At 40.2% G+C, this 24,931-nt stretch overlaps 1 protein-coding gene across 1 annotated transcript in view; it reads right to left on the reverse strand.

The window, feature by feature from the left end:
- Positions 1-24,931, reverse strand: part of LOC113406331 (cAMP-dependent protein kinase catalytic subunit PRKX) — a gene marked incomplete at its 5' end in the record, with an annotated part of 60,790 nt that overhangs the window by 28,651 nt on the left and 7,208 nt on the right. Inside the window, 3 exons of the mRNA XM_026650537.1 lie at positions 2,953-3,048; positions 9,460-9,579; positions 22,416-22,679. Of these exons, the coding sequence (XP_026506322.1) occupies positions 2,953-3,048; positions 9,460-9,579; positions 22,416-22,679 (480 nt within the window). The remainder of the gene's footprint in view (positions 1-2,952; positions 3,049-9,459; positions 9,580-22,415; positions 22,680-24,931) is intronic.

Below are 24,931 nucleotides of genomic sequence, written 5' to 3' on the forward strand. Positions count from 1 at the left end.
TTTCTACAGTGAATTACATGTTCTCTCAATGGCTATATTCTTAATTATCTATAACTTATCCTCTTCAATGAAAGCAAAGTAACAGTTTTGTATGTTCCACAATAATCAATGTCTAAGACAAAACCTACACCTTAGCCATCTTCGCTGTTTTGCAGCCTAAAGAAGAAAGAGGTGCTACTGCAATCTTCCTTGTACGAAGGGACCTCAAAACAGGAATTCCTCAGAGAAAGATTGTGAAAAAAATCAGATCCATATTTATCTAACCCAGCAAATAAATATAGTTTTTTTCCTTTGAGAAACCTAGAAATCTTAGTTTGGGGCATATTGAAAATGGTGAACTGAATAATAAATTTGCTAAACAGCTTGAAAACTGTCATATATGGCAGAGCAAATATTTCTGAAACTCAGTGGAAAAAACCCCACTCAGCTGCCAGCTATACGGGAATACAAATGTGACATTGGAAGGAGATTTCCTAATCTCCCATAAACATTTCAGCCAGTAAATGGCTGGATTTAGATTCAGTCCTGTGATTCAGTCATTTGTAGTCATTCCTGAAGGAATTTCTTCTCCTCCCAGGGCATCCCAGAGGACACTTAAGGATGGGTGAGGGAGGAGGAGAAATCTAACCATTACTGTTCTAAACAAATAGACACCCTTTCAAATAGAAGAGTGAAAAGTAATTCAAATTAGAAATGAAGGGCCAGATCTATTGCTAGATCCCACTGGGTTAGAAACAAGTTTGTGTAGTTGCTTACTGTGTCATTTAAATCAGCATTGTGTTATTTAATTGATGACTCTTAGCAGAGTAAGTTGTAGAGCTCTTCTTTTGACGGCTCCTCAAACAAGCCTTGGAAATGCAGAAAATACACAGCTGAGACAGGAACTGACTCAATGATGTTGAGTTGTCACTGAAGCTGTGAATGTACGTTGCATTCAAAGAGAAGGAGTATCCAAATTAATATCTGCATCAAGAAACAGTGTAGTGCTTCCTTAATGTCCTACTTTATATACAGGATTAAAAAGTCAAGTGTTCTAACAGTTCATTACATATAGTGTTGAATTCAAGTAGGTGCCGACATCCTAGATCAGACCTGCTCAATAATAATTATTTAGACTGCAATGGCACCCCCTTGTTATGCATTTCCAAAACACAAGAGATGACATCTTCGCCCTGAAGAGTTTACCCAAAACCACACACCACACACTTTTCAAAACAGAGTGGTCAGGGAGGTGGCTGACACACCTATTAGTAGTTCTATTTTTCAATGGGGAACAGGGTGGGCAGGGGACAGCTACAGACAAATACCTTCAAACCAAGGGATTATTAGATGGCTAAATTCTTGTAATTTGTGTCAGAAGTGGTTCTTGAATACAGATTTGAACTAGAAAAGGATAATGGGTCAGGGCATGAAAGTTCAGGAAAGGCATTTCACATGTAGGGGATGGGAAGGAATAAAGCACAGACTGTTGCAGGAAAGTCAGATAAACTGGCAACAAGGATGACATCAGAGGCAGAGTGAAGAGTGATGTGGAAAAAAGACTAGGTTAGAAGTAGAAAAGGCAGAGAGTTATGCAGGGCCTTACTGGCAGTAACAAGAAACTTGAACTTGAAACAGTGGAAGAGGAGAAAGTGGTGTGGCATAGTCAGTTCAACAGTCTACAAAAGCAGCTGTTTTCTCTAAGGATTATAGGGAATGGTATGGGCATCAAGTGGGAAAGATAAAAAGAGGCTGCAGTATCAAAGGTGACAGATCAAAGCCTTGTCAAGAGTCTTTAATGGCTAGACATTATGGAAATGTTGTGGAGAAAGAATTATTTGGGCACAACCTGGATGGGGGGGGGAGGGAGAGGAAGGGATGTGTCAAAAATGAAAGAATAGGGGTTGAGTTCATAGTAAAAAAAATAGGGAGTTCTGTTTAAGTTGATGGTGAGAAGTCAAGGAAGAGATGTCAAAGAGGTAGGATGAAATACAGAATTGGATAGTGGGAAACAGGTTAGGAGTGAAGTGATAGATTGGTGAGTCAACAGTATAAAGAAACACTAGATGAGCTCATCCAAAAAGATGTAAAAGGAAAGAACTGAGGGGTGAAGAACAGAGCCATGTGCGACCCCCTCTCCCCCGAAGGTGGGGAGGAAGATTACCCATCAAGAAAGACACTACCAAAATACCTAAAGAAGTAGGAGGAGAACCAGGAAAAGAGAGTATTCAAAGGGTATGATACCTAAAGTAGCCTAACTGCTCATTAGTGACCATCTTTCTCAACTTACAATGGAACTTGGATACACTTGGTGAGTGCGGTGACTAGAATGTCTTTCATGGCATCAGAATTTACCGGCTGATACAAGTCAGTGATTACGAGTCAGTGTGATTGAGAAATACAAACAGATGCTGACAGTACCCTATGTTTAATTGCTTTTCATCACGATGGCCTAGTTATCAATGACAAAGAAACCAACTTCGTACTGTTCACCTTCTGGCCACGTAGCCAGAAATTACTGCAGACAGCACATGTGGAGATGTGTACTCTTTGTTGAGAAGGATTGTATTAAAACACAATGGGCGAGAAGAAGAAACGGCAGGAAACTGGTAGCAGCAGCAGCAGCATTTCGAGGGCAGCCACTGTACAAGTGCGGGATACTAGGGTCAGTCAGCATAAGCACATAGAATAAGCTGATGCATGCTCAGGAAATCTGCTGATACAGCTTTAATAATGGTCTCGTGAGAAGCCTTGTGCTTGAAGAGGCATTCACAGGAGATGGGAGAGAGACACATTTAAATTATATTAAATATGTTTTCACTTTGATTTCAGGACTAAATTTAGTCCAAAATATTTTGCAACCAAGCGTTTTAAAATACGGCAAGAAGGTATCCTCCTACGCAGATCCTTTCAAACTATGCTAAAGAGATCATTAAAAATAAACATTTCAGTGATGAAAGCCAGTATACTTACTTCACATACAAATCCAAATGTCTGGGGAAATCTATTTTGCCAGCAAGAATCTTCTGATATATACCAAATGGGTTGTCATCAAAAAATGGAGGAAACCTATTTGAATTAAACAACCAAAACACAGCTTTCTTTAGTTATCTGCAAAAATGTATAATGGTATTATGTTAAAGTAATTTATCTGCTGACCAGATTGTTAGGTACATAGTTATTCTGTATGCACCGAGGCATTGCGTATTGAAGTCAGGGTTAACCACACCTCTGTAACCCATTAAGATAGCTATTCTGCAAAACATAGAATGTACAGAAAATATTCAGAATATATGAAAATTTAAATACTGAGAACTATTTTTAATATTACAACAGAAAGGTCAATCACATATAGTGAGGGAAGATTTCCCTTAGAAAGTCTGTGCTTTGGCTTCTTCCCTATTGGTGAAATTTGAGAGCACTCACCAAAACCAGTTCTTCCCTTCTAGTCTGAACACTACTGACTTTCCCTTCACCTTGGCTGCCAATTCCAGAATTAAGAAACTGTATAGTTCCTTACCTTTAAAAGACAATATAAAAATAAGGAGCCAGTTGCCTCTCTCTCTTTTTTTTTTTTTTTTGCTGCACCTCTTGCAACAACTAAGAATTTGTATCCTCTCTTGGGCTTCTCTTTCTATAGGCTGACCTATTTGCTCACCAGAAAGGATACATGTATCACTGTGGAAATATATCACTTCAGTAGGTTTAATAAATTGAATTCTGGACTCCATACATTTCCTGGAATTCTGGACATCCACCTTCCTAAAAGTTACCCAGGGGAATCTTTTTTTAATCAAAAGAAGCTACTGTGTAACTACTGCTCTTACAGCCACCACCCATACATGGAATGTGGTGTCACTGTTAGCAATCCTTATGCTTCTAAAATTGAAAAGGGTTGCAGCTCCTCATCTTCACTGGTGTCAAGGCTGTAGGGGGGAAAAACACCACCACTGTTTTTTACTTTTCATCGAGTCTTTAGTAGCATAATGCCTTGTGTAGACTAGGAAGAAGGCTGGTGTTTTTAATGTATTAGCTAAAATGTTTTAAAGAAGTGCTGAATAAAACCATGTTAAATCCTATCTACATTAGGTTCTAACACCTTTAAAAGTTAGGCTAGGTCTACACTACAGCGGGGGGTCGACCTAAGATACGCAACTTCAGCTACGTGAATAGCGTAGCTGAAGTGGCGTATTTTAGGTCGACTTACCTGGCTGTGAGGACGGTGGCAAGTCGACCGCTGCCGCGCCGCCGTCGACTCCGCTACCACCTCTTGCCGCGGTGGATTTCTGGAGTCGACGGTAGAGCCATCAGGGATCGATTTTATCGCGTCTTCACTAGACGCGGTAAGTCGATCCCCGATAGACCGATTGCTACCCGCCGGATCGGCGGGTAGTGAAGACATAGCCTTAGTTTCATCCCTATTGTGTTAACACGCTTAGCTCCTTTTTTTAAATGTGTACATTAGGTGCTAATACTTTGCAAACACTGGTAGTCTAGACAAGACCTTAGTGCCAGAACAATAAACATTTTCCTCCTACATGACTTTTTTTTCTGAAGCCTTGTGTTTTTGTTTTTTTTTTAATTTAGTCTCTTGTTCCATAATTACTGTATGTCAGGTAGATACTAACTGGACAATTGTTTCAATATACCAGATTGTAACTTCATGTAACAAGTACAGTAACTGGATTAACATTCCTCATACACTGTAGTTACCAAACCACAGTCACAGGCAACAACCAAGTTCAGAGTTTCCCTAGATGCTGTTTGAGTGTCCAAGAAAAAAAAACGGCCATACCTTCACCAAAGAAAATAACTAAAATATTTTTGGTAAGAACAGACAAGAGGGTGGAACTTTTTTTTTCCCCATAAAAGGAAAAGTAACAATACACCTTGTTTGGATGATCTCACCATGAAATAGTGGAGCTAGTTGTCCAGGAAACTTCAGAACATACAATCACAAGTTTTTCTGAAGTCTAAGGCCCAGATTTGTAAAGGTATTTAGGCTCAGCTATACTCATTGATTTAGGAACCTAAGTCTCATTTTCAAAAGTAATTTAAGTACTTCAGTGTCCAGATGTCAGTGGGATTTAGGCTTCAAAGTGCCAAACTGTCTTTTAAAAATGTGCCTAAATATCTTTAAAAATCTGGGCCTAAATTCCTATCTCAGACAACTACAAGAAAGAACAAGGTAGCAAGAGAGGGTATCAAATTTTGGATGTGCTCAGTTTATTCCCCCTTATATAGCAGAGAGATTGAATGGATGCCGTTTCTTATTTAGGACAGCGTATAGAATTGTGTTGCATCTGTGTAATATTTTTATTCATCCAAATGATACTAATCTCTAAACTTTCAATGTTGTATTTATGATTAAGATTCATAATCCTATTTTTGACTTGGTGCATGCATTACAAAAAATGAATTTTATGCAAGAAGATTTTTTTGATGGAAGTTCCTTCCATCTTATTTCTCTCAAAAACATTTTTTTTAAATGATTGGATTCTCTCCCATGGAAAAGCCCAGGTGAGACATTGAGAAATGTGATAGGGAATGAATGAGTCTAACCATCAGTACAAGTTATTACACTGCCCCAAATTAAAAATGCAATTTCTTTCTGCAAAAGTATTCCATTCAAATCTAATTGTAACTGCTACCTAGGACAGATATGTACTCTATCAGTTGCTTAGAGAGCTTCTGGAGCAGAAAGCAATGCTGACATCTGGATTCCATTCAGTAAAATGATAATGATATTGGAATGCAAGTTTGTGCTTCAATAATTCTCTACTGTTGACAATTGCAGACACATTTTATAAGCAGTACACTATTGTTGGAGTATACATTTGTTTTCTCTTCCAAAGACTTAATTGCTTAACACAGCTTTGACCTTTAACATTAATCTCAGAGAAAAACCAAAATGGCAGCATCTTGGAAGACTGGTCCTATTTATAAAATGCTAAATGTTCAGTTATGGTTAGAAAGCACTCCACTATATTGTGTTCATTTTATAGGATACTACTCTAATCAGACTTTCCCCTACTGACGTGAATAATCCCTATGACTAGCAGTGGAGCAGGGATTTTGTTTGTGACTATATATATCCACTTTTATTCAACTCCTACATATCAAATATATTCCCAGAGGCGGAGTTCTTCATCTATTCTTGAGAATACTGACATCTCAGGGCTATTGACATGGGGACTATTACATGCAACCATATTCTGCATGAAAGGAAAATCTGATAGCACCCAAGTGGAACTAGTAAAAGAAAACAAAAGAAAGACTAAGCAACATATGATAGGACATTCAGCAACTTTTAAGAAGGTTAGCATGTTTTCCTTGAAAAGCTTGTTAGCCTTTAAAAAAAGAACTGCAAAACAAAAAAGGCAACATTATAGTTATCTGATGAATGTCCCTAATAAGTTTAAAGGAGCACAGACAGCAAAGTTAAATGGGATACCACACCAACTTGAAATTAGTCATTAAAAAAAAAGATGCAGAAATCCCACCTGCCCCTGAGTGTCCATCAAATTTGTAATTTTACAAACATCTCCACCCTTCATTTTTAAGTTTCTCTCCCCTGTTGCTGTGTTAAAGACTCATACAAACATAAGAAAAATCAGTGAAATTGATGAGGTATCAAATGTATAAAATGAAAAAAAATCTCTATTCTTTTCAGCTACTGTAATCTACCTGTGACCTGTCACAATAATAGATAAAAAAAAAATCCAGATTTTTTTTTTTAATTAATGTTGACCATGTCCCTTCACAGTGTAGGCCTGGCTAGAATTTGAACCCACTGCAGATCACTGTTCACCTGGAGTTCTCATTGCTTCTGGATACCCCCAACAGCCACAGACATGGTAGGCACCCTTTTCCATCTACAGCTGACAAGCAGGCTGTGTCCCTTCTGTCATGTTCAGACTTTGTTATGGTGATTCACATCTTTGTGATCTCCAGGCTTGACCACTGTAATAATTCTCTAACTATTAATGAAGCTGCCAATCTTTTAAAAAAAAAAAAAAAAAGCGACAGTTGACTTAGAACACAGTAGTACTGTCTGCTTAGGAACGAAGGCTGACAAAAGTACATCCCCTGGAGTACTCTCCTCACTGCCTCCCTATGGAATACCATGTCAAATTCAGTGTTTCAGTCTTAAACTTCAAAGTCACATAAGGGGTAGGTCAAATTTCCTGGGGACTGCCTGACCCTGCTTCATTATGACTTCTCATGGCTTCTGTGTTCCACTATGTGCAGGAGTCAGAACTTTCTGCATAACCGCTTCACAAATCTGAAGTTAAGTCCCAGAAGGTATTAAAACGACTACAAATCACACTGATTTCAGATGAAAATTCCAAGTCCACTTTAAATCACCATTTCATCATGGATATTTTTAGTAAAAGTCATGGACAGGTCATGGGCAATAAAGAAAAACTCAAAGAAGCTGTCCCTGACTTACTAAAAATATCCATGACAAAATATTAGCCTTAATCATAGGCGTGTTGTGGTGCTGAAAATTTTTGTAGAAAGACAGTTGTAAACCACTCTCTACGTTGACTGATCCATGGGATGGCACTGAAATCAATCTCAGAGGATTAAATATGGATTTTGTCACTAAAAAGGTACAATAGAAGCATCTGCCCCTCCTCCCCATAAAAAAAAAAAGATAACAAATCCAAGTGCTGACAGCTGTAGGAAAAAAGAACGGTAGATAACTTACTGCCCTGTCTATTTAGGTAAGCCCCAGAATCATGTAGAGCTATACTATAAAAACAACCCATAATTCATGCCAATATCCCTTCATTAAAAGAAAATTTTCATTTGGCAACATTCTGATGACATGACTACAGATCGACACATCTAACTTGTTAAATAACCAATACTTGACATTAGGCAGAAGAGGTATCACCTACGTCTGTTCTTGAAGGATAGGCAGGGTTTGAATCCTGACGTTTTAGATTCCACCATGAAGACACGGCAGTTGGTGTGACGTGCCTTGCCCTACTATACCAGGTTGTATATAGGAGGGTCCTAGACCAATGTCTTAGTTTGGATTTTCTTCAATTTTTTTCATGGGGGGGGGGAGGGCTGGAGGAGGACATCTTTGGAATGGAAGTATAAGATAAGATTCTGTCTCCTAAAAAGTTGAAAAACAACCTGTTTAAAGCCTCGGAAGCGAGTGGTAGGTCAGATACTCGGTGGGTTCTGTCTTGCTGCCACAGGCAGTAAATGGGAAATGAGGGAGGGTTATAGCCATTCTACTCTTCATACCCTTGTACAGGAGCACAAAGAGGCACAAGACACATGTGCGGCCCAAAGAGATACCCTTGTATACTGCTGTATGGCAGCATTAGTGATAAAATTCCATCAGTCCTCTTTTTTTATTCCAGTACACTTTCAGCAGACATGCAGTGCACATGCAAAGAAAGGTATAGTTTTTAAAAACATTTTGTAATGTCAAGAAATCTTTCTTTAGTGGCAAAGATTTTAAGTTTGTTTTCTGAGAACACTGCCATCTAGTGAATCCCAAAATATTGCTGGAAATAAAGTTTATAAGCATATGAACTCAAGAAAGAATCCCTAGATAGCTTTTGCTTTTTTACCCCTCTCCTCCTCCTCCTGCACCTTTTTGGAATTTACTGTACTAGTAATAAACTTTTTATCCAAAGAAATAAAGCATCATAACAGAGTGCACAAAATGAAATAATGCAGAATCTGTTTTCCAATTGCCATGTTCCAACTTCCATAAGATAGGAGAGGTTTTTGATATAGTTGTTAAAGTCTCAGCCTTAAAGTTATACCAGGCTCTTTAGAGCAAACTAGTAGCCTCTCTCTGCACAAGAACAGTCCATGCACAAAATCTAAACTTCTGTAAAAAAAAACCTAAGCCTCCAACTGAAATATAAGTTAGAGTGAGAGGATAGAAAATAATGAAGTTTGATCATACCGCTTTTTTTTTTTTTTTTTTTTTAAGGAAAAAGAGAAATGTGTTTAAATATATAAATATTTTTTCTTAATTCTTGAACTGTAAATCAGGTGAGTTACCCTTTATGAAGCTTGCTCACTTCTCTTCAAAGAATTGCCAAACAGACAAGTTACAGTGCTAGTTTGCAGTTCACTCAACCTTTGAGAAAAGTATAATTGATTATTAAATAAATACTTTATGGAGGTTCAAACTGAACTCCATGATGGGAGAATATAGAATTGCAGAATTTTGAGCAGAATATTTTCAACTGTAAACTGGGATTTTGCTTCAGAATCTCCAGTCAGGTTACTGGGAGTTGTATGGCTAAATTATTTTGCATTCTTAATTGGGTACATCCTTGCAGTCTCTCTCATAGGCTCTTAATTCTTTTCTTCACAGTAAGATAAGATAATCTAATTAGTAATAGACTTAACATATACCCAAAATATTTCAAACTTGTTATTCGGAATACTGAAATAGAGTGAATGTTATGTACTTAGTATCACCAGAGAAACACTTACCCCGACAGCATCTCAAATATCAAAATTCCTAGAGCCCACCAGTCCACGGCTCTTCCATGACCTTTACTCTGTATCACTTCTGGTGCAAGGTATTCTGGTGTGCCACACAGCGTCCATGTTCTAAGAGAAACGAACCAACAAAAACAACATCTAAACTTTCACTTACTGTTTTAAAGGGCTGGATTGAAACTATAAATAAATTAATACTATAGGCACACTAATGTTTGGAACCGTCAAGTTCACAAAGCTCTAAATGTATATTACAAGTGGCAAGTCAAGAATATTGCTGTTTTTAATCATTTCAAACAAAGTCAGGAAAGGGCCATTGTAATTATCTACTCTGAACTCCTATAACAGAGGTATAGGGAAGTGAAATGACTTGCTCAGGGTCACATAGGAGGTTAGTGATAAAGATAAGAATAGAATCCAGGTTTGCTGATTCCCAGTACAGTGCTCTATTCACTAGACCAGTGGTCACCAACTCATTGATTGCAATCGACTGGTCGATCCTGGAGCCTTGGCCAGTCGATTGTGATCTCTGGGGCTAGAAGTCCGGTGGTGCAGGGGGCTCAGGCAGGCTCCCTGCCTGCTGTGGCCCCATGCTGCTCCCAGAAGTGGCTGGCTGCTGACATCTCTGTGGCCCACCCATGTAGCTCCCATTGATTGGTTCCCAGGCAACGTAAGCAATGGGGGCAACGCTTGCAGGCACAGGCAGCGCAGAGATACCCGCTCTCCCCAGGGGCCGCAGGCAGAGATGTGCCAGCAGCCAGCTGCTTCTGGGAGCGGCATGGGGCCACGGCAGCCTGCCTGAGCCCTCTGCGCCGCTGATCGGGAGCCGTCTGTGGTAAACGCCTCCCAGCTGGAGCCTGCACCTTGCATCCCCGTCTGCACCCAAACCCCAGCTGAAGATTTTTAGAATCCTGTTGTTCATTCTATTTATCCATTCATATTCTTATGTTTGCATCTTATTTTCATGTTACGAAATTTCCAATATTTATCATTAGAATTTAACATTGAGTATAAACATTATATTTTGTAAGAAAAAAGGCAGAGAAATAGGCAAAATAAATAAATAAATAAATAATCAGTAAGTACACAGCTTTCATCTAATCCTGGAGACTGCATCCACCCTGCCAGTTTAACCCACAAAGCTTGCAGCTCATATGGAAATGAAACTTTTGTTGTCTTCTCAAAAAGCTGAAGTCCTCCAAACTAGCTTAAATATGCAGTGAATAAATAACTTTTTAGACAATTTAAAATTACGTTCCTTATAGTGCATTGTAGTCCTGGGTCTAAGTCACCTGTACGATGAGGGCACTTTTGATCAGTCAAGAATATTATTAGTAATACTAAGAATAGTAATAGTAGTAACTTCAGCATCATGCAAGGAGGCATTTATATAATGCTGCTAAAACCTCCAGTAAGCTCCTGCCATTGAGAAAACCCACCTTGAATCTGCTGATTCAGTGTTTAACTTTGTACTCTGATCTCTGCTAGTCATCAGTGCACTACAACCCTACCCCTGTGGCTATTTAAGGTTCCCTGCATGTGTCTGGAAATGACAACTTTCAGAAGAATCCCAGCCCTCCCCTTTAATAGGGTTACCATTCGTCCGGATTTTCCCAGACATGTCCGGCTTTTTGGTCCTCAAATCCCCGTCTGGGAGGAACTGCCAAAAACCCGAACATGTCCGGGAAAATACTCCCAGCTTTGTTTTGCCGGCATCCCTGCCCCAGTCCCCTGCTTACCTTAGAGCAGCTCCAGCAGGCTGCGAGCTGCAGGCGGATTCCCCCGCGGCGACGGCGGCTGCTGCTGCTGCTCCCCCCAGACACCTCAGCTTTGGGTAGCTGAAGAGCCGAGCTGCCCGAGCGCTACAGGCTTCACGGTTTGCCGGGCAGCCCCCAGACCTCCAGACCCTGCGCCCCCGGCCGGGCGCTTCCCCTCCCGGGCTCCGGCTGCGTTGGGGAAGCGCCTGGTCGGGTGCGCAGGGTCTGGAGGCTGCGCCCGGCAAACTGTGAAGCCGGTAGTGCTCAGGCAGCTGTTTTGCGTGGTTGGGAGGGAGGAGGGGGAATGCAGGGCGCTCAGGGGAGGGGGGAGTTGGGGCGGGGAAGGGGTAGGGTCAGAGCCCCGTGGAGGGTCCTCTTTTTTTAATGTTTAAATATGGTAACCCTACCTTTAAACACATCTGAAGGACTCATGCCAGAACTCCCACCCATACCCCGCATCCTGTCCCACACCACAACCCCACTGGCCCAGCCCAGAGCCCCCTCCTGCATGCAAACTCCCTCCCAGAGCCCTCACCTCCTCCCGCATCCCAATCCCCTGCATCAGCCCAGAGCCCGCTCCTGCACCCAAACTCCCTTTCAGAGCCTACAGCTCTCATCCTCTCCTGCACCCCAACACTCTGCACAAGCCTGGAGCCCCCTCCTGCACCCAAACTCCCTCCCAGGGCTTGCACCCCTCACTCCTGCACCCCAACCCCCTCCCCCAGGCTCAGCCATGCACACCCCACAGTTGAGAATGCTACACTGACTTGCAACGATCCTGAAAGGATTTTGGATCTATAAACCACAAATGACACTAATAAAAAGTAAAACTCATGAAATGTCCAGTGGATTCTATGAGATTGGGTGCAGGGGTCATATGGTCACACTGTACCTAAACTCCTTCCCAGAGCTTGCACCCCTCACTCCTGCACCCCAACCCCCTGCCCCAGGCTCAGCCCAGAGCCCCCTCCCACACTCCGAACCCCTCGGCCCTAGCGCAGAGCCTGCACCTCCTTCCGCACCCCAACCCCTTGCCCCAGCCTAGTGAAAGTGAGTGAGAGTGGGGGAGAGCAAGCAATGGAAAGAGGGGGGAATAGAGTGAGCCTCGGGGAAGGGGCCAGGTAGATCCTGGGTTGATCTTAAGTTCAAAAAGTGATCTTGTGCGTAAAAAGATTGGAGACCAGACTGCACTAGACTATATGGCTTTGAACTTTGTTCCAATCTAAAAATCAATAGGGATCCATCAAACTTGTGTTTGATTACTTTTTACAGCTCAGTTTGCTTAGAAATATTTATTGTTGCATATCTTCTCTCCACAGATACACAGGTCTGCTAAAATTTAAACTCTCTGTAATGTAATTCAAGCAAACACTTGTATTATACTATATTACATATCCACACACATTTAACTATCTGCTTTGACTCAGGGCTCATTTATTGTTTTGTCAGGATACATTTCTAGCTATTCAAAATTTATCTTTACTATCCAAAGTTAAGCACTGTTATTAAGGAATGTTAAGTGGTAATTCAGCTGTCTATGCTATATACAATAGATAACTAATTATTGTAATGAACTAGAATCTGAACTGTTCTCTGTGAAACATCTGTGGTGCATCTCTTTCAGAGTTTCATTGGCTTCACTATCTTGAGATTCTTTTTAAGTGTGAAAATAAAAATCCTGTTTTCATTTTTGAAGACCTGCACTTCCCTGAAATTAAGTAGTCAAAAGATAAAGCATTAAAGAATATTCTTGAATTGAAATGGGAAAGGGGGGCATCTCCATCACAGAAGAGGTATATAATTTTGACAAAAGTACTCCTAGAATGAATGAAAAAAATCATTTCAAAGCTTTGTATCCCACCACTATTAACTGCATTTGAAATTAAAAAAACAACAACAACAAAACAACAACCACCCCACACACACATAAATTGGCTATATCTCAGGGAGGGGGGAAACAGTATTTTAAGAGTCAGGCCTGAGACTTTAAATTGGGTGTTTATTAGAAATAAAAAGGCTGTTGAGGCAATCCTTTAAAAGAGGGCTCCTACTGTAGGAGTTTAAGTTTGTTAATGTTTTAAATGTGACAAAAGTTAAAGATGTTTTGCTCCAACAGAACTGTCAGAATACATTTCCAAACACACTCCTCTACATGCCCAGCATTTCTTGAAACTGTTCATTAGCCTGAAGACACTCCTTCAGTTTTTACCATAAGAAGCTTGGGGTATTTTTAAAATTTAGAAAATGTCTGATTATTAGAAAATACAATCTCACATACACAAATACCCAGACACAGCACTGCTTTACACACTAGTGCCATCTAGCAGTAGCCTGATAGATGACTATAATGCATTACAAGGTATGCAATCAGTCTTAAAAAATGAAATTTCAAAACAAATAAAAAATAGAACCATATCATTTTAGGGTTTGATTTTTCATTCACATTAATTAGTCAAGTACTACAAACTGATCCAGATTCCAGCCTCTGACTATGGACTTTACGACAGAAAACAGTGCACATAGGAGAGCTGGAGTCTTCTTGGATTCTGACCTTCACAACTTATTTGTGGCCAGATTTTTCAGATAGAAAAGTCCTTATGAAATTTTAGAGCATTGCTTCCAGTGCACAAAAGATTACGTATCTTACTGTTAACAATAAGATTAAAATGAGCTGTTTCCTTAACTACTTAACAGTTTAGTAATGGATAAAATTACTCAACTTGCAAAAGGAAAATTACAAGTATAGGGAAATATAATTAGAGAGTAGCTGGTCAAACACGACCATCGGGTTTTACTACTACCCAACAGGCCACCTGTTTTTACTGCTAATTTTATCACAAACTACTTATGTTAACTGATTGCCCACACACATTTGAAGGCGAGTGTGTTAACTCTTCATCATGCTGGAATCATTAGCATATCTATTTTTCTCACACAGCATTCTTCTGTATATACTTGTGCTTTTACCTTTTTATTTTTCTAGAATTATAAAATACATTCCACATTTCAGGAACGTAAATAATTTTATAATGTTCTCCAAAAAAATCAAGTTGCTCTGCTGAGATCAATAATAAAGTTCACCAATTTCATAAATGGCAAGTCCCTCCTCCATAAAAAGTTCTGGGAAAAGTGACCAGCCTTACAGAATATTTATTGGCTGCATGCTTCTGTTTTCTCTGAAAATAAAACTGAAGCAGAAAGAGGCAATTAATCTTTAATAGAGTAGACAAATTATTTTAAAACATTACAAGATTTTTCATATCTTGGGTTCACAAGGTAGGAATTAAAATAAAGCAGAATACTGAAGGAAATTGTCTGTATAGAACTGCAGCCTAAGTTTCCCCTAAGCTGCGTGGCCACGCAGCAGGCTATTAGAGGCCACGCAGGCATGCAGAGGGGAGAGGTGCCTCTCTCCCTGGCCCCAGCCCCAGAGCTGCCATGACTGGGGGGGAAAGAGATGCCTGTCCCCCAGCCCTGGGCTACTGCGGTGAGAGAGGGCTGGGGGGAATCCTCTCTCCCTGCCACAGTTCCAGGGCAACCTGTGCCCCAAACCCCTCATCCCGGCTCCACCCCAGAGCCTGTACCCGCAGCCAAAGCACCTCCCGCCCCGGCCCTCGCACCGCAACCATCTGGCCCAGCCCTGAGCCCCCTCCTGCATCCCAACTCCCTAATCCCCAGCCCCATCTCAGAGCCCGCACACCCAGTCAGAGCCCTCAACACCCCCACACACACCGCAACCCTCTGCCCCAGTCCTGAGCCCCCTCCCACACTCCAAATATATTAAATATATTGATTTCAATTATAACACAAAATACAAAGTATACAGTGCTCATTTTATATTTATTTTTTATTACAAATATTTGCACTGTAAAAAACAAAAGAAATAGTATTTTTCAATTCACTGAACACAAGTACTGTAGTGCAACCTCTATCATGAAAGTTGAACTTACAAACGTAGAATTATGTACAAAAAGTAACTGCATTCAAAAATAAAATAATGTAAAACTTTAGAGCCTACAAGTCCATTCAGTCCTATTTGTTGTTCAGCCAATCGCTCAGACAAATAAGTTTGTTTACGTTTGCAGGAGATAATGCTGCCCGGTTCTTGTTCACGTCACCTAAAAGTGAGAACTGGTTTTCGCATGGCACTATTGTAGCCGGCAATGCAAAATATTTACATGCCAGATGTGCTAACATTCGTATGTCCCTTCATGCTTCAACCACCATTTTGGAGGACATACGTTCATGTTTCTGATGGGTTCTGCTCAATAACAATCCAAAGCAGTGCAGATCGAGGCATATTCATTTTCATCCTCTGAGTCAGATGCCACCAGCAGAAGGTTGATTTTCTTTTTTGGTGGTTCGGATTCTGTAGTTTCTGCACCAGTGTGTTACTCTTTTAAGACTTCTAAAAGCATGCTCCACACCTCATCCTGCTCAGATTTTGGAAGGCACTTCAGATTCTTAAAACTTGGGTCAAATGCCATTGCTAGCTTTAGAAATCTCACATTGGTACCTTCTTTGCGTTTTGTCAAATCTGCAGCAGAAGTGTTCTTAAAATGAACAACATGTGCTGAGACATCATCCGAGACTACTATAACATGAAATATATGGCAGAATGTGGGTAAAACAGAGCCGGAGACATACAATTCTCCCCCAAGGAGTTCAGTCAAAAAATTAACACATTTTTTTAAACGAGCATCATCAGCTTGGAAAAATGTCCTCTGGAATGGTGGCCGAAGCATGAATGGCCATACAAATGTTTAGCATATATAGCACATAAATACCTTGCAATGCCGGCTACAAAAGTCCCACGTGAATGCCTGTTCTCACTTTCTGGTGACATTGTAAATAACAAGTGGGCAGTACTATCTCCCATAAATGTAAATAAACTTGTTTGTCTTAGCAACTGTCTGCATAAGAAGTAGCACTGAATGGACTTGTGGGCTCTGAAGTTTTACATTTTTGAATGCAGTTATTTAACCAAAAAAAAAAAAAAAATCTACATTTGTAAGTTGCACTTTCACGATAAAGAGATTGTACTAGAGTACTTGTATGAGGTGAATTTAATAAAAAATATAAAGTGAGCACTGTACACTGTATTCTGTGTTGTAATCAAAATGAATATATCTGAAAATGTAGAAAAACATTAAAATATTTAATACATTTCATTTGGTATTCTATTGTTTAACAGTGCGAATAAAACTGCAATTAATTTTGAGTTAATTGCGTGAGTTAACTGAGATTAATCAAACCCCCTAACTATAACTGAACAAGTCAAAATATTAGATAATTATGATTGTAGGGTTTTATGCTGGCTCTCATCACCATAGTATCCGAATGTCTTTATTGAAAGTCAGAGCAATAGCCAAGTACTCAGTGGACTTTAAGGAGTCTATCTCCTCACTCTCCAGTGGAAAAAACTAAAAGCTTTTACTTGGGTGGGACCGTATAGGAGGAAGGGTTTGGTTTATTTGGGGGGAGAGGGGTATTTTTGACTAGATGGGGGTATCTATATTGTGGGTATCATTCTTGCTACAGCGTAAAAGATTTTTCAAACCCTTCAAAAAGAATTTAATAGTGTTTCCTGAAGATAGTCCGATACTAGATTTACCGAATGTCCTTTGCAAGTTCACTCCATAGCCAGATTTCCTCAACTGACAACGCTTTATCCCCAGCTCTTACATACTTTGCCCTATAAGACACTCATTTCTACAGTGAGAGGGCAAGAGCACTTTACAGATGGGTTAGGGACTAGTATTCTACCTAATACATTTAGAATTCAATTAATTTCATGATGAAGTCAACGGGAATCTATCCATTGATTTAAATGGAAGTTTGATTGGGTCCTTTAGAGGACTGGTGTCCTGGGTTATAACTGTTCTGCACAGGCAAACCATGTCCATGCAGAATTCCATTGGGCTGTATTTGTAGCAGGATCAAGGCATGTGCAAGCAATAATGATTGAGATAGTAGATAATGTTTTTAAACATATCCTTCACCTCAACTCAGGCAGATACATTATTCTTATTGTGGTGCTTCCACCAACTGAGAAACAAACTGCTAATTGTAATCTACAAAAAAATAACTTAATTTTGCACAGAAGTATTGTGTGGGTATCTCCAAAAACATCTAAGTAGTATTAATATTATTTTCACCTGTTTCAAACAGTATTGGAAATTAAAGTTATTACAAAAGGTCTGCTCAAATAAATCACATTCTATGGGCCAGTTGTGGCTTAGGACAATTAAACATCTTTTGTGCTGGAGCAAGAATACTCCAAAAAACTTTAATGATGCTGACTTTACCACAGTAACTGAAGTACCTTGACTTCCCTGAAAGCTTTCCTCACCTTTAACTTAGGTTAAAATACTAGAAGGAAACAAATAGTTCAATTATCTAAAATTTCAACCACGTAAAAATTTCCCTACACCTTGAAACATTGTGATGGCTTGCCCCAAAGCCATTTTCTAAAATCTTGAGTGAAACCCTGCATTGGATGGAGTACTAGCAGTCTTTTCCAAAACGTAAGGTCATTTTCTCCATGTTTTCAGTGAAGGCATCTGAGGGAGAGCAATACAGAAAGGAGTGAGACAGCAAGAGAAATAGGAAAATGGTTTATAGAAGTAATAGCTTAAAATAGGTGTTGTGTCCACTGAAAACCACAAATGAATGAAATGTAAAACCAATATAGTACTTTTATATGCTCATTCTCTTCTTCAGGCTATTGCTGATGCTTCTCTTTTCTCCTTTTATCTCCTCCCATTTTCCCACTCTTCCAATTACCTCAAATGCAATATATATTCCTAATCGCATGCCTCTTGATGTTTAGGCACTTGGGCTCAAAAGTATGTTTAGTCCTGGCTGAGAGAACAAGAGTGAAAAGATAGAAAATCAGGAAGTGAAGTGAGGACACACTACTTTGGAGGAAGCCACCGACATGAAGTGGAAAACTGGAAGAAAACAGCTGAGTGACAGAGAAGGAAGAAAAGGGGACAAGTCAACGTAAGAGAAGCAGAGAAGAGATAGCTTCTTGTTTTCTAAGAAGGGTTGGAGAAAAGAGGCAGGAGAGAAGAGATAACTAAAGAAAAACTTACCTGCCAGAAACCACCACCTTATCATTCACAGACTGAAAAATTGCTGTCTTAGGGCAAAAGTGTAGCATGAGGCTGCCTCGCTCCATGGAAAGCTCAGGTAGACCCGAGAAGCTATGCATACAGGAAGGACTGTGCAGACTGCACAATCACGGAGAACGGAGAAACTTAAACATTGTGACCAGACAATCAGTGAGAGGATTTGGGAGGGTTTAACCTGGCTCATGTCTTCTTGCCTGGGATGACATTCTCCACCTTTTGGGTTTATCAAAGCAGCACCTCTTGGGCTCATTTGAATACAGCAACTGCAACTGTTTAGACCAAGGCAGGGTGGGGAACTCTGTGTGGGCTCACTCATCTTCTGTATGCTGCACATGTATCTGGCCTGTGACAGCCAACTAAATCGGCCAAAGGTAGGAATGACGAAAAAAATAAAATAAAATAACCCATAAACTAAAGGGAACAGAAAAGTGAGAAATCAGGCACATTTCACGTTAAAACGATACCCTCCTGAACCATTATTTTGAATTACTCCTTCTTTAGAATACTTTGACAACAATTTACTTCAGGCATTTAAGAGGAAATGTCAATAAATTGACAATTTTGCCATTTTTGAAAGGGAATAATTCTGTACATGCAAAAATTATGAAGTGTGAACCACTTATACACAAGCTTGTCATGTTTTATAGGGCATTCTAATCCTTAGGAAGATGTCAATTTAAGTAATAGAATAATCTAAAGGCCAAGTTACAAGCACTAGGAATAGTATAATTCTATTTAATTCCTTTCTGAGGGAGGAGAGAAACAACACAGATAATCTTGGGTTACTTCTGCTTTGATGTATAACCTGGCCTGGGCAGTTTCTTTGTAGCACTGTGTTAGTTTTCAGAGTTTTGATTTGTTGTATTTATATTTTTGTACAGCTCCTACCTTGAGGTAAGTGCTCTATAAATTTAAAACATAATTATAGATATATAGCCACTACTTCTCTGTAATAATTGTATTAGGAGCGCTCTCCCTTTTTATAGATGCACAATAATACATAGTACATTATAGCTATAAAGCCACTACTTCTCTGCAATCAATTGTTACACCATCGCTCTGTTTTTATAGATGCACAATAATATATAGCAGGGGTGGGCAAACTTTTTGGTCCGAGGGCCACATCTGGGTGAGGAAATTGCAAGGAGGGCCATGAATATAGGGCTGGGGCAGGGGGATGAGGTGCAGCAGGGGGCTCAGGGCAGGGGGTTGGGGTGCAGGAGGAAGTGGGGCTGTGGGAGGGGTGCGGTGTGCAGGAGGGGCCTCAGGGCAGGAGGTTGGGGGCAGGAGGTGGCTCAGGGCAGGGGCTTGGGGGGCTGGAGAGGTTCGGGGTGCGGACTCCAGCCCCGTACCACTTACCTTGAGCGGCTCTGGGGTGGCAGTGGTGTGCAGCATGGCTAAGGTAGGCTCCCTGCCTGCCCGGGCCCCGCGCCGCTCCCGGAAGCGGCCTGCACCACGTCCCTGTGGCTCAGGTGGGGGAGGGGGGCAGAGGGCTCCACATGCTGCCCTTGCCTGCGGGTACTTCCCCCGAAGCTCCCATTGTCCGCAGTTCCCTGTTCCCGGCCAATGGGAGCTGTGCGGGGCGGTGCCTGCAGGTGAGGGCAGCCGCAGTGCCGGCCGCTTCCGGGAGCGGCTCAGGGCTGGCAATCCTGCGGCCGGATCCATAGCCCTGACAGCCTGAGTCCAGCCTGCGGGCTGTAGTTAGCTTACCCCGATATATAGTTTAAAAAAAAAAAAAATAGTAATTTTAAATTCACAATAATATGAAGGGAGAATAATGTTTAACCACTAGAAAAGATTAAAACTAGCAGCATGGGTTTGATAAACTACATTTATGGCTGGTAAATACCACCCCCATTGCTGAACAGCGTACTTTGTATTACTCTCCTCATCTCTTTTACAGTTGGAGTAGCTATAAATTACACACCACTCTACCATACTCAAGTCAAACCTAATGCAAAGTGCCAGACTATAATCTTATCAACTACTTTTCTGAAATAGGAGAGAATATGTAAACAGTATACAAAATACAGGAGAGATATTACAGTATAATATTACAGAATATATTCAAATTAACCCACTTTCCCTTTGTTCTGGATTTTAAATTGCTAAAATCGAAGTATATTGTTCAATCACACCGCTGATGCTGAGTTATACCCATTATACTTAACCACACCAAACACCAAATTTAGATCAGCCACTAAGTGGCAGTATCTACATTTAAAAACAAAATCATGGGAATTAGTGCAAATACAAATACATAATGAGACCCACTAATTTACTACATGCAATAAAGGTTTGTTTCTTGTTAGTCGGCAGAATTCAGTGAATTGGAGTTTTATGAATTTCTGAAGTAAGAACTGCCACTGGGTTATAATCACTTGTGTAAATCAGGAACTGTCTCCATAATTGTCTATTAAGACTGCCATTAAAGACAAGAAAGATCTTTCATTCAAAACAATGAATAAATTAAATTTATTCAGGCAGGGGAGGAGCAATCATTTCTATATTATTAATGTAAAGCAAATCCAGACAATCCAGTTAAATGTCGTGCTCAGAAATTAAAATTAACCTCACTTTATCACAAACCTGACCTCCAATGTTCAAGAACCTTTACTATTACAGGACAACCTCAACACATGAGATTCATTCATATTTTAAAAACAAGAGCTACTAGATTCCATATATGCCCAGCATTAACTGAATTAGGACAGAATCAAATACATATTTGATCATTGCGTTTTTCAACTGATCTTTAGCCTCAATGTGTTTCAGGTGTTCACAAGAGTTGGAAGAATCTTTTATAAATAACCTCAGTTGGCTGGTGCTTTGTTATGCCTAACCAGCATCATCTTTAGCCAGCACAGGATTGGAAAGATGCAAGCAAAAGTTTGTTTCCCAAGTGACCTTGCTGTTATGATTCAGCCTGCCATGCTCTGTTTTTGGCACTTTAAGGTGTATGTTAGGGTAGCTACAGCTGAGCCACATCCATTTGGGTCCCCCTTGTAAAATTCCCACATATGCTAAAGTAGAACAAAAGTGATCGAAGAGATCAGCATAATCCCTCATCAAGTTTGTGTCTGTCAATGAAATATTGTTAGCTTTAGTATATGATCCAGTCTAGTTTTTAGCGTCCCAATCAAATGGGGTTCCCCTTACCCTGCAGGCCAGAGTCCTCATTGTCAGGGATTTTTCTCTAATATTCAGCTTAAGTTGTTCCTTCTTAAATTCATCCTCACATGGCTAATAGCAACCCTTCCCTTTCCTACCAAATACCACCTAAATATATTCTCTTACACTGTGCCTATTAGCATGTTTCCAATGTTTATGGATAGGCCAAGAGATACAAGTTACACTATTCAGACTTCACCCTTAAATGATCAGCAAACTGATACCCCTTTCTACCAGAGAAAGGCAATAGATGTGTTTCACATAAAATATATACAGCAGCATATCTACAGGAGAGATGGTATGGGCCATAAGGTTTTTCAATGAAAATGTCCTTATGTCTTCAGTCTAGTTTTTTCGTAATTGTATTTCAATAATTACCAAATTTTCTTTAATCCAAATTGAAATGCCCTCTCTCCCCTCCACTTTCAAAAAGTCCCTCAAAATGTAAGGGTAACAAGAAAATAAAGTCAATTATAATGCATTCAAAAGTTAAACAACTTTTACTTCTAAGTCTGAAAGGGTAATATCACATTTTAACACTGATGTTCACAGATTAATGTTTGCTCATTTCACATGAGTCACTTGGTATTTTGCAGTGCATGTACTGAAATATCAAGTGCACAAGAACATCCACAATGTTTTGTAGAAAGCGATTCCTTAGCCACAGTGGAGCTATTTGCTATAAATGTTGCTGAATACTATCTACTGTACAGTAGTTTGTTTCAGTATTACTTTCCTCCTGGTATTAAGGGTGTAAATGTGGTTCTCTCAGATGTCAACAACACTAAGAGTGAATGAAAAATTGAGCACTGAAAATAAACATTACTTCTCACCCAAACTTAATTATGTTTTACTTTTTAAGTGTGATTTTAAAAAGTCTTACCTATCCACCAGCTTTTTAGCAAATCCAAAATCTGTAAGCTTGATATGCCCTTCTTTATCTAATAATATATTTTCAGGCTTTAAGTCTCTGTAAACGATTTCTTTGGAGTGCAAATATTCTATTGCACAAATAATCTCCGCAGAGTAAAACAGTCCTGTGCTGTTGTTGAAACGCCCCATGTTACGCAGATAACTAAAAAGTTCTCCTCCAGGTACATATTCCATTAACATGTATAAAAAGCGTTCATCATGGTAGGTCCAAAATCTGTAACAAAAAAGTCTTTATTAAATATTGAGCCAATAAATCATTTGTAAAACAAAGAAGATATTCTGTAAACTGGTGTTGTTCCATTGTCTCAAGGAAAGAAGTATTCTAAAATAATGCATAGCTAACTTGCGGATTTCACTGCACAAGATATCTCCAAGACCAAGAGTTCAGTAGGATTTTTAGGTATATTTGATGGATATATGGATAAGATTTCCCAGAGTTAAATTAGGTAGGGGAGAGACACCCACCCCTGCCTTAGACAAGATATAAACTTTCACTCTTCACGGTACAAGCCAACAACTAACTGGCCAAGCTTAGAAATAAAGCTTCCCTTTGTACATATTGGGTTCCGGGAAGTGGGCGGGCAAAGCCCGCCCACTGCTAAAGGATCCCCCCAGCCTAAGGGGAGGACCCACAGGGCCTAAAACCCAAATGATTACGGGGGACAACTAATGTAAAAACAGGGACAGGAGTGCGGTCAAAGGGTCAAAAGAAGGGAACCTGACGGGGACACCGAGCAGAGAACCCTGGACAGCGCCCACTGAATAAATAAATTAATATATCCTATCTCCTAGAACTGGAAGGGACCTTGAAAGGTCATCAAGTCCAGCCCCCTGCCTTCACTAGCAGGACCAAGTACTGATTTTGTCCCAGATCCCTCAGTGGCTCCATTGAAGATTGAACTCACAACCCTGGGTTTAGCAGGCCAATGCTCAAACCACTGAGCTATCCCTCCCCCCTTCCCTCTGTAGGTAGGTTTTCCCCATAATTGTCTGTCATAGGGTTTCTTGAACATTCCTCTGAAGCATCTTATAGAGGCCACTATTACAGACACAATGAGCCACTGTTCTTTATCTATTAAGACAATTCCTGTGTTCCTATATTGTACTCAACATAGTGAAGCCCAAATGAAAAATAAACAGTGATCTCAATTTGGAAAACTGCTTATGACAAGGTGTCTAAATGGAGAAAAATACACTATAGCCAAACCATTTTTTTTATTATTTAAGTCATGTCTTAATAGAAGTTTCATATCTCAGCATTTTGCACTTCTATAGTGTCTTCCATTCAAGGTTCTCAAAAGGACATTTCACAAACAGAAATGTGAGCTAGTAAAGGATTATCGTCCTCATTTTAAACTTTAGGGAAATTTGGGAAGAGAAGTTTAATGGCTTGCCAGAAGTTTGTGGCATAGCCAGAAACAGAACTCCCATCTTTTCACACCCCGTATTATGACTTAACCATTAGACCATCTTGACTTAACAACATCCACATCATAGTTTTGATGTGCAACTGCTGCACCAATGACAACAAAGGGATTAGCTTTAACAAAATCCTCAGTCTTGACTAGGGCCTCTAAGCACTACTATAAAGAAACATCTGCACCCAGATATTAAGCTGATAATAAGTATCCCCATCCTACAGATTCTCTTTCCTCTTTCAGTTGAAAAATACTGCTTTTTCAGTAGTACTACTACACCCAGCAGTGAAAAACAAGCTATGCAACATTAAGGAAATACATTCCAGCTCATTTAAGTCAGAAGGAAGAGAGAGGTTGATCAAAACATGCTGGCTACTATTAAGTACAAGTCAACAACTAATAGTGAAGGCCGAGAGAGAGTGTGTGCACGTACGTGTGTGTGTGTGTCACACACATTCATTACATAAGCATGCTTAGCACAATGTGGAAATATTGGAAAGAGTCCAGCGGAGGGCAACAAAAATGATTAGGGGTCTGGAGCACATGACTTATGTGGAGAGGCTGAGAGAACTGGGATTGTTTAGTCTCCAGAAGAGAAGAATGAGGGGGGATTTGATAGCTGCTTTCAACTACCTGAGGGGGGGTTCCAAAGAGGATGGAGCTCGGCTGTTCTCAGTAGTGGCAGATGACAGAACAAGGAGCAATGGTCTCAAGTTGCAGTGGGGGAGGTCTAGGTTGGATATTAGGAAACACTATTTCACTAGGAGGGTGGTGAAGCACTGGAATGCTTTACCTAGGGAGGTGGTGGAATCTCCTTCCTTGGAAGTTTTTAAGGCCCAGCTTGACAAAGCCCTGGCTGGGATGATTCAGTTGGGAATTGGTCCTGCATTGAGCAGGGGGTTGGACTAGATGACCTCCTGAGGTCCCTTCCAACCCGGATATTCTATGATTCTATGATTCTAATGGGGCCACACTCCTCAATCATGGGCTCATGGCATTAGACTAAAAGAATTAATAAAATAGCAAGTATAAATTAGAACTGCTGTCT

Source organism: Terrapene carolina, unplaced genomic scaffold, assembly GCF_002925995.2.
Source record: "Terrapene carolina triunguis isolate 2854851 unplaced genomic scaffold, T_m_triunguis-2.0 Scaffold25, whole genome shotgun sequence".
NCBI classification, from domain to species: Eukaryota; Metazoa; Chordata; order Testudines; family Emydidae; genus Terrapene; species Terrapene triunguis.